Source organism: Scophthalmus maximus, chromosome 18 (genome assembly GCF_022379125.1).
Source record: "Scophthalmus maximus strain ysfricsl-2021 chromosome 18, ASM2237912v1, whole genome shotgun sequence".
Taxonomy (NCBI): domain Eukaryota; kingdom Metazoa; phylum Chordata; class Actinopteri; order Pleuronectiformes; family Scophthalmidae; genus Scophthalmus; species Scophthalmus maximus.
Genome location: NC_061532.1, coordinates 5403164 through 5413903, shown reverse-complemented (window position 1 = coordinate 5413903; position 10740 = coordinate 5403164). Strand labels below are relative to the sequence as shown.

The 10740-nt window shown below is 42.3% G+C and overlaps 1 protein-coding gene across 1 annotated transcript; it reads left to right on the top strand.

The window, feature by feature from the left end:
* The first annotated feature begins 998 nt into the window (after nt 1-998).
* Nucleotides 999-7976, top strand: snw1 (SNW domain containing 1). The gene is made up of 14 exons (XM_035618420.2): nt 999-1062; nt 1539-1692; nt 1926-2087; nt 2355-2450; nt 2804-2910; nt 3140-3244; nt 3777-3846; nt 3988-4053; nt 4249-4365; nt 4449-4590; nt 5055-5157; nt 5831-5948; nt 6155-6315; nt 7198-7976. The coding sequence occupies exons 1-14, from the start codon at nt 1049-1051 to the stop codon at nt 7391-7393; spliced, it is 1611 nt and encodes a 536-aa protein (XP_035474313.1). The 5' UTR covers nt 999-1048; the 3' UTR covers nt 7394-7976.
* Nucleotides 7977-10740: the final 2764 nt, after the last annotated feature.

The window sequence follows — 10740 nt, the reverse complement described above, 5'->3', positions numbered from 1 at the left end:
GCCCAACTGATCTCAGATGCACTGCTAGTGCAGTAAAGTCTGAGGAATGTTGGCATTATTTATTGACAGCCATAAATTGACAATAAGAGAGCAAGATGTCTGACATTAACACAGCCGTTTGTTCTTAATCTGTTTCTGCACAAAAATTATCCACTGCCATCTGAAAATCTAGACCTCTGACCAGATCGCTAAATTCTAATATGCTCTAGCTCGAGGGGGGTTTCACATTTGTTGCCGTGAAAACACTTCAGGACCCAAAGTAGCCGATGTGAGTCTGTACTGTAAGTAAAGGGAATCCAGACACACCATATATTCAAGCCTTTGATGCCATGCCAAAACAGGGTTTCACTGGCATTATTGTGTTGAAGCATTTTGAGGCCATTAAGCATTTTCCAAAATACGATTTAGACATTTTGACATGTCACAGTGGCAAAAGCACAGGTGAAAATAACAAAATCATTTATGGCCGAATTGGATTTAGCTGCAACACATTCAGGGTCCTGATATCGTCAATACCTGCCCACCGGCAGACACACACACACACACACACTTCATGGTGGATTGGGGCGCTTTAGTATGTTGATGTTATCCGTTATGCCTGTGTGTATGAGTTACCTGCTGATTTCACTCTGTCAATCCATTTGACACATGAGCAAACTCCACAACTACGCCTCTGTGGCAATTTCATGCTGAGGGGGAAAAAAATGAAAATCTTTCATAACATGTGTGTGTGTGTGTGTGTGTGTGTGGGTGTGTGTGTGTGTGGAATTCTATAATTCCACCTCTGTGATAGTTATCCTAACACCATGCTGTCATTTCAACTCCATTCTATTCTATTCTATTTAATTTATATATAGTGGCATGAATGTTGATGTATACTTCCAAAGCCCCTCTGTGTGCTTATTTAATAAAATAACAAAAATATGAACACAATGAACGCGTGGAAATAGCCAGAAAAAGCCAAAGCAGCTTCTATCCTGTCCAATTCTAGTCTGACATCGCGCATGCGCAGTTCTTTGCTAAGGAAGAAGAAAGGGGGAAACCAAAAATGTCTCTGACGAGGTGAGTTCGCCAGACACGGCCTTTTTTGTGTGTTTCTAATTCATTAAATTGTCTTCACATTTGTCCGACCTGTGTTGTATGGTGTATACATTGCACTTAATGTTTGAAATTAATGTTATCGGCCCGCCCGCCATTGTTTCCCTTGTGGAAGCCACTTGCTTCAGCTAACGGCTAGCTAGCTGAAATTGTGTGGTCTGAAGCTAAACGTTTGGAATTAGCCAGCTAGCTTAGCGGCTCACTCAAATTCGCATGTTTGAACGTCACTAACGTCCACTAGTGATGTGCTAGGTTCGTTGATGTAACCCCCATACTTTGAGTGTGAAGTCACGACGCTAAGCTCGCTAGCAGTTCGACCACTTCCAACAATGCTACGTGCTTCTCGGCGTCACCTGGCTAACGCTAGCAGCTAGGCCCCACGGCAGTGGCCCTACTGCACGAGAACAGTGTGACTTATACACGTGTCATTCCGTGTGCAGCTTTTTACCGGCGCCGACCCAGCTGTCCCAGGACCAGCTGGAGGCAGAAGAGAGGATCCGGGCCCAGAAGTCCTACTCCACCGCCCTGGTCTCGTCCCTCAGGGAGCCCCCTCCGTACAGTCACAGGAAGGGCTGGGTGCCTCGTTCGCTCGAGGTAAACAAGCTCACCTGACAACGAAACACACCGTCCTCTTAAACGTGGGGAATCAATTTAAAACGGGATGCGCGTGTGGTGGTGGTGGATTTGGGGGAAATTGTGTTTGGTGTCATACGCCTGGATGTTATTCTTAAAGGTAGAAGAGTCACTGCCGTAAACGGTGCTAACACTAGCCACCACCACCAAGTACAACCATCTCACGTTGGCTGTAAAAATCTGTGTTCCTGCAGGACTTTGGAGATGGAGGAGCTTTCCCGGAGATCCACGTGGCCCAGTTCCCTCATGAGATGGGTCGGAAGAAGAGGACGTCCAATGCCTTGGCGGTGCAAGTGGACGCCGAGGGAAAGGTCAAATATGATGCCATCGCCAGACAAGGACAGGGCAAGGATAAGGTAGGCGGAAACATTGCTACTGCTTCTACTGTCATCTCAATGCACACTCAAGACTGGTCAAACTTTGGTGTTGTTCTGTGAAGTTGGAATGCGCTGCCATTGACGCTATCTATGCTGACAGTGTGTTTGATAATGTCGCCTGTCATTCAGGGAATACACACTGTACTGTGGTACACATTGTCAAAATAATCTATTGCTGTTTCATGTCTTTTGATTTGCTTCATTGGTCCGCAATTTCTAAGAATTTCTCGTCTTTTGTTGCCGCAGGTGATCTTCAGTAAGTACACAGACCTTCTTCCAAAGGAAGTTCTGAATGAAGACACTCCAGAACTACAGAAGCCCGATGAGGAGGCTGTGAAAGAAGTAAGACGTGTTCGAATGTGTTTGTGTATTGGAGAAACTGTGTTACAGTCTTGTTACCCACAGATCCACTTGATCACAAGTCTGTAGATTTGACTGATCAAAGATCATTTTTACCCACGGATACTGATCTCACCAACACATTTCACTTGAAAAGTCGAGCCAATGTTATTTTAATCAAATCGGCCGTCTAATCTGTAGAATTGAGTAAACTATTCCAATTTACAATTAGAATTGTTGTAACACTTTATCACATGATTTTGGTCATATTTTATTCAGTATTAACTTGACTGAGACAAATGTAATATTTGGTTTACATCTAAACGTGGTCGTTGTTGTTGTTGTGTCCGTTGTAGCTAACAGAGAAGACCCGCGCTGCCCTGGACAAGCAGGTGTCACAGAAGATTGCTGCTGCCATGCCTGTAAGAGCCGCAGACAAACAGGCTCCTGCACAGTACATCAGGTATGTATTAGGAACTAAAACTATTTCAGCACCATTTTAGAACACAGTTGTTTGATCCACATCTTTGACTTCATATGTTGGCATCATGTGGGATTGAATGTATAGATGAGAAAGGTTACCAGTTATGACATCAATGTTATGAAATACTAAAGTATGTAATGTTACCATCTTTATCAGTTTTATTTGTGTACGTGTGAAATTCTTCTTTTTTTTTCTTTGTCTCTTTAAGATATACCCCATCCCAGCAGGGAGTAGCTTTTAACTCTGGGGCCAAACAGAGGGTGATCCGCATGGTGGAGATGCAGAAAGACCCCATGGAACCTCCTCGTTTCAAGTAAGTAAACGTCTCTCCATCACGGTAACATGAAGTCAAGTGTAAAGACCAGTTTAATAGATAAAATATATTATTTGACATAATTAATAGCAACAGTTTGATGAACAAGCCAATATTAAATTTCGTCTTAATGCATTTTTTTTCTGCCAAGTTGATATCTTATCCATATTAATTGAGCATCGAGTAATGGCAAAAGGAAATATCAAGTGTGATGTGTTATGTACTAAATACTTCAAGGGAAGTACAAATCTTATAAATTAATTGGTTGGATGTGATTCATTAGTAGTTAAAAGTAAAGTTTTCTGGAGTAAGATTCTCTTAACGTTTTAGGATACATCATTCGAGTAATAATTGGATAATGTCTTAATGTCTCAAGTTACTGCTATACAAAATCTTCCCTTTGTAAAGCTTTAATGTTACATCAAAAAGGCCGTTAAAGGTCATGATTTGTTGATTATGTGTAGTATTAACACACTTGAATATTTAATATTCTAAAGAAAAGGATGAAGACATATTGATGTGCATGTTTCAGGATCAACAAGAAGATTCCTCGTGGACCCCCCTCCCCTCCTGCCCCTGTCATGCATTCTCCAAGCAGAAAGGTACAGCTACACATTTGAGAGTGTAAAATTGGCCACGATACGCATTCCACTTTTAATACTACATTGGTAGATTTAAAATAATGTTGCTTCGCATTGTCCAAAAGATATTGTGTTTGACACGGTTTCCTCGTTTGCTTTCAGATGACAGTCAAGGAGCAGCAGGAGTGGAAGATTCCTCCGTGCATCTCCAACTGGAAGAACGCTAAGGTAACACGACACCAGAATTATTAAAAACACTTGTCAGACAGATTTTTCCTTGTGAGCTGTTCATGTAGAAACATCCATGCTTTTTGACACATTGCGTGATTTATTCTTAATTTTCAAATCATTGTCATTTCAGTTGTATTGCCCGGTCACTCTCTCTGCTAATTTCTTTCTCGTTATGTGTTTAATTTCTCTCAGGGCTACACCATTCCTCTCGACAAGCGTCTTGCCGCTGATGGCAGGGGGCTGCAAACGGTTCACATCAACGAAAACTTTGCCAAACTGGCTGAAGCTCTCTACATCGCCGACAGAAAGGTACTGAAACCATTCTGTCGCATTATGTTAAAATGTGCACATTAAATTGAAATAAGCCTTTTAAATGCTGGTTGTGTTTCTAGGCCAGAGAGGCGGTGGAGATGAGAGCCCAGGTGGAGAAGAAGGTGGCCCAGAAGGAGAAGGAGAAGAAGGAGGAGAAACTGAGGGAGCTGGCCCAAATGGCTCGAGACCGCAGGGCAGGGATCAAAACCCACGGAGACAAAGGTGAGTCGAGGACCAGGTAGAAGAAAAATGGCTTTGTCTTCAAGTACACTGTTTATGACTTACTTGTGCGACTAATTATTCACACGTATTATATGCATGTCCTATTTTTTGTACATTCCTTGGAACACATTGACTCAGATAGCAAAATCGAAATTTACATTTTATGTTATAATCTAATCTAACATACTGTATGTCAGCTGGGGTTTTGTCTCGCAAGTGAACTCTTCACTGACAGTTTCTCTTTATCATGTTACATTTCTTCTCCTGCTGTGTATCAATCCCCTTTCTATTCAATCTGTTTTTCAATATTTACCATCATCAAACAACTCAACTCCACTTCTCATCTTTCTTTTCATCCCCATGTTTCTTTTCACCTCTGCATTCCACATCATGTGCCCTCCTCGTGTGGTTTGCTCCCCCTTTTTTTTTCTTCAAAAATTTCCTTTTTGTGTTCAATGCGGCAGGTGGCGAGGACGGCGAGGCCAGGGAGCGTGACGAGATCCGCCATGACAGAAGGAAAGAGAGACAGCACGACAGGAACATTTTGAGGGCAGCTCCCGATAAGAGGTCCTGGACACGCACTTTAAACACACCGCATGTGAACTCACCCACCCCTCCTTTTCTTACACACACACACACACACACACACACACACACACACACACACACACACACACACACACACACACACACAGGTACAGATGTACTGCTCACTGCTGAATCATTCATGCGGCTAGCTGCAATATTGAACAAACGATCTGTGATCAGTGCGTTATGTTAAGTTTATATGCGCGCTGTCAGGTTGTCGATTGATTGAATTGTGTTTCCCCGGATGAGGGGAGGAAGAGAGATTCCGAAGAGAGCTCATTACAGTCACAATTCTGTCTGTCAGACGGCAGAAACCTCGTTATCTCGAAATTACCTTTCACTTAGCTTTGACGTGGCTGTTTGCTGAAAGACGGTCAAGATGAAGTGATTTAATGAAAAAAAAAAAAAAATTCACACACTTTTTTCATCATAGATTAAAGCTTCAATAACACAATCTTAATAATCCATAAACAATTTTGGAAATGACCTTGTGTGCAAAACATCAAGGTTTGTATTACATATAATGTAATGTGACCATTTAAAATATAGAAATATAATATCATGTAATGTAATGGAACAACTTTCTAGCAAGTATCTAGCAGTGATTTTTCACTTTCATCTCATAGTTTTCTGTTGTGAATCCTCGTTCCAGGTCCAAGCTGCAAAGAGACCAGGAGCGGGACGTGAGTGAGCTCATCGCTCTGGGCATGCCCAACCCTCGTTCCTCCAGCGAGGCCCAGTATGACCAGAGACTCTTCAATCAGAGCAAGGTTGGGAATGTTTCGCACCCATTCAAGTACAGTGACGTCAGCCTAGGTGATTTGTGTCGACTTGAGAATATGTACAAGGCTGAATACCCAACTCCACAACATGAGGAAACGTTTTCCTCCAAAAGTTATATCCTAGCTATTCCATTTGTTGTGCACTTGGTATTTTGTTCTTTATTTTAGCTTTCCCTCTCTCTCTGTCTCCTCAGGGCATGGATAGCGGTTTCGCCGGTGGTGAGGACGAGACGTACAACGTGTATGACCAGCCGTTCCGCAGCGGCAGAGACATGGCGTCCAACATCTACAGGCCAAGCAAGAACATTGACAAGGACGCCTACACAGACGACCTTGATTCGCTCATGCAGAACAAGTACATACTCTATTTTTATTTACATACAAATATATTAAATTTTGACTTAGTTTTGACAGAGGAATTCCTCAGTAGCTACTGGTTTTCCGGGGAGGCATAGACACGAAAGATAACCAGCATGAACATATGGAGCGACAAATGAATTACTGCTGAGCAGACGAGTAAATAATCCCTGCTTGTTGGAAAAGGTTAACATTTACAGCACCGACGATGAAACGGGTTACCTTTAAAAAAAAAAAGATCATTTTGTATGGTGAACATGACATTTTATTGGTGGCATGAAGCACTGTCTTTAAGTCACAATAACTCAGGAATATCTGCAACATGGTAGTTTTACCTCAAATTTTTGAGCACTCTGCTGCTTATTTACATATTGATGAGGTAAACCTCATGTGACTCCTCAATAACTGCTCTCAAATAAAAACAGTTTTACAAACTAAATACTGTAAAAAGCATAATAGGTTAATAAGTCAAGCGTAATATAGAATACAAATGCCATGATGCAGTTTTCCCTACATTATAGATCTAAGTGAAATTATTAATGAAGACGGAAGAAAGAATTAATTAATGATTTTTTTTCAAACCACTTTAATGGAATGCATTAATCAAACCATTATCTTAAATGGCTCTGTTTTTAATGGCCATCATCACCGGACATTAGCTAAATGAAGCAGCTCTTCTCTCAGAGGGAAGTGTTGATTTTCAAAAACTAGGCATGGTGAACATGGCCAGGATTATTCATAATGGATTCCAAACTCCATTCTTTCCATTACCGTTTTGAAAACAATTGGGCTTTAATTCAATTTTAATTTATGTTTTGTCAGGACTGCTGAAGTTTATCTTCTGCATATTCTAATATCCCTTTCTCTGTCTGTCCACCAGCCGTTTTGCCCCAGGCAAAGAGTTCTCAGGTGCCGACCACGGGCAGAGGCGGGATGGGCCCGTCCAGTTTGAGGAGGACCCCTTCGGTCTGGACAAGTTCTTGGAGGAGGCCAAGCAGCACGGCGGCTCCAAGAGGCCCTCGACCAGCAGGAGCTCAAAGGACGACTACCACGATAAGAAGCGGAGGAAGGAGTGAGAGCGTGTGGCCGCCAAGTCCGCTCAGGACGGCCGATGGCCTGTCGGAGGATGGGGAGGTAGTCTGCACCCTCTCAACCGTTTTTAATATACTCAAGTCTATATCAGGAATTTGTCATTTTTTTTTTGCAGCGTGAAAGATGAAAGACAGTGTGACAGTAGTTGCTATTTCGTTAATTGCTAAACCTGACCTGAATCAACACGTGAACTGTGAGGCTTCAGTGAAGCTGAAGCGATGGTTACACATGAAATCTGCCTCTGTACAGTGCAGCTGGTATTATTTGGGCCCAGGAAGTGTGTAGTTTTTTGTCCTTTTGTTTTTTTATATATATACATGTATACAGACTCAACAGAACACTCATCAGAAGTGTTCATGTTTACCTTTGTCTCATGTGTCCCCCACATTTTCCACCTTTTTCAGTTTGTGGTCAGCTGTGTTTTAGTGAAGCCCCTGGCGAGCACAGTTCCAGTCCAAATTAGATGACAGACATGTACAGAACTTAAATCTGTGAGGTGTAAAGCAAACCAGCTGTATAATTCTTGTACATTACCACTGATGGAATAAATTTCATAATTGTGTGTAATCGGCATCTTTCTCTGTATTTTTTCCTATGAAGTAAACAGTTTAGTGAGGCACAGGCAACAAATTTGGAAATTAGATCCTTTGATTTCTCTACGCTTTTTTCGTTCCAGTTTAGAGCTGCTTAATTTAAAAACTTTTACAACATAATGAATGTTGAATCCATTGGTTGTGTAATTGTTACAGTTTGCCTGTAGTAGATATTCCCCCCCCCCCCCCCCCCCCCCCCGACTAATGTGTCTCATTAACATAGATGATTGAAAGCCCAAAATGTTTCAGAGAAACCATCAATTGCAGAGTGCGAACAGTGGGTTTATTTTAATGGGCCTCTGCGATTTATGCGATGATTAGAGCAAAATTGGTTCCATTAATTACAATTAATTATGATTCATGCATGTCCCGGGGCTCGGGGGAATATCAATGTGGCACAACGTCGCCCGGCAGCCTCGCAAATCTCTGAACTGGGCCATCTCGCGCTCGTGCCTGAATAGGGGGTCGGGCTGTTGATATATGCTCACGAGTTATGTGGTCTCTATTTTTTCTTTTCAATGGGCAGTGTTATGTAGTTATGGCCTCCCGTATTAGGTGCAGTGCCCTGGACCTGCGTGATATGTTTTACTGCGGATCTTTCACAGCCATTAGAAGAAAAGAAAAAAAGTTATGGCCTGAAAACTGAGGTAACACACCGAGGGGCTTGACGCCAGAAAAGAATGTAAGCCAACAGAAAATGAGTTATATTGAGATATACATACAGAAGAATTACACTTTTTATGTTCGTTACACTTTCAAGACGTAAACCTTGAGCTGATAAATGTGGCAGTGAGCTAAGTAAATGTCCACTTCAGATTTAATCTGAGCAGAAGCCTTGAAATATCAATTTATTTTGTATGTTGTTGTTTTTTAGGAATCTTATCAATCCTTTCATGTTTAACTAGAAGAAGAAGAATGTAGAACGTCTTAAATACTTTTAATACCTCTTCAAAATACCTGGGATATTCATTCATATCCGCTGTGGGAAAATGGCAGACTGGCACTGGCAGTGCCAACTATTTTATAGGATTATACAATAGTCTTTATTGTCAATGTACATGTACAAGAACATTGGATGCAGTCCTATCAGTGCAAACATTCGAAAAAGTTGAAAACACATAAAATAAATGTAAATGAGCCTCTGAAAGTCACTATAAAAATATATATATAGAGACAGAAGATTCTAAAAAAGAAAGTAAAAACACAACTTGTCACACATACAAGACGTTCACTGCACGATTCATTCTAATATTGAATACTCAAGTAGCATTAAGTGCAGTTATGGCTTTTGGATAAGAACTTTTTTATAGCGTCAATTTATTTATTGGCTACAGTAACATAACTGACAGACATAAATATTGTTAAAAATTTGAGTTTGATATAGTGAAATCTAACATATTCCATCTTTCAATGTCGTTTTGTCATGTTCTCACCACCTATTAGATCAGGGCGGGGGGGGCGGGGGGGGGGGGTGACTGTGAAGCCCTCCAGCTTCTCCCCACCTTCTGTGTACAACTGAGGGAACAAGGCTAAAATCACATTAATCCCTCGCTCAATTACAGCAAAGTGGCCCTGATGTGATTTTACATTGACCTGTGCTCTCGTGGTGGGGGGGGGCGGGGGGCACTGGCATGCTTGCAAATTGTTTTTCGATTCCTGTGCCCGTCTCCCCCTATGCACCTGAGGAAACAACTCTGTGGTAGCAGAGAGGGGCTCTGATGTCATTTAAGATTGACCTTTATCTTGTCCCCCCTCCTCCGTCTTCTGATTGTGTTTTGGCATTGTTCTATTATCTGTACACTCCTGACTCTTTTATCATTTCCATACTGTGCTGTTCCGAAGTAATATAGATACTTTTATCTGCTTTGGAACAATCCTATCCTAGTGTATGAATAAATCATCAGTGGATGGACGGATGGAAAGTCAACCTGCTGCGGTGGGTTTAGGATGGCAGGGGTTTATTGCGAGGGGCCAAGTGTCTGAAAGCCTATCTGGCATGTACCAGCTTAGGGTAACTGAAGCATGGGCGGCTTGATAGTTGCGGGGTTTAGGAATAAGCATGTGTGAACAAGAAAAAAAAAGGCCTTGCAGGAGACACAATTTTTAAATAATCGTTGGGAAAAAATACATAAGTCTACAGTTCAAGCTTTTGAATCCGTCTGTCTCAAAACAACAGAAAAGATCAGCTCCCCTCAGCCTGTTTGTGCACAGGCCGTTTGCTGAAGTGTTCCAGACAGCCAGATAATGGGTCTCCTCGTGGCTCGTGTCTGCCTTTATGAATGTGCAAAGGGGAAGATGAATGAGATTGTTATTCATGAAGGTAAGAGGAAATTGGCTCCTTGGCGTTGCCTTTGCGCGCCGTTGGATGCAAACGGTGAACATATTGAGTCGCGGGGACCTTAATGGAATCCTCAGCTCACCGGCGGAGGCTGTGATGGACAACTCCTTATCTTTGCACCGCAACAAAACCAACCCCCGGAAAAATAATAAAACAGTATTGAGTTGTTGCGCTGCATCTTTCCGCACACGTTGGAGAGCTGGGGTTTGTTTTGCGACGCCTCTTGTGATATTTCTCCCTCCCCGCAGTGACAGCTAAGCAATAAGTTTGGTGACAAATGTCCCGACTGCCGCCGTTGACCTGTCGAAGACGCCGTCCAGAGCGGGATCTTATCTCACACTGTGAGATTTGTTCCCCTCTCGCAGTGCTGACGCCCGTGGCTGCAACAAAGCGAGTCTTT

Bases quoted from the DNA above. Each gene is read 5' to 3' on its own strand.
- snw1 (XM_035618420.2), top strand. The intron at 4,366-4,448 runs GTACTGAAACCA...TTGTGTTTCTAG, and splicing joins TCTACATCGCCGACAGAAAG to GCCAGAGAGGCGGTGGAGAT. The intron at 6,316-7,197 runs GTACATACTCTA...TCTGTCCACCAG, and splicing joins GATTCGCTCATGCAGAACAA to CCGTTTTGCCCCAGGCAAAG.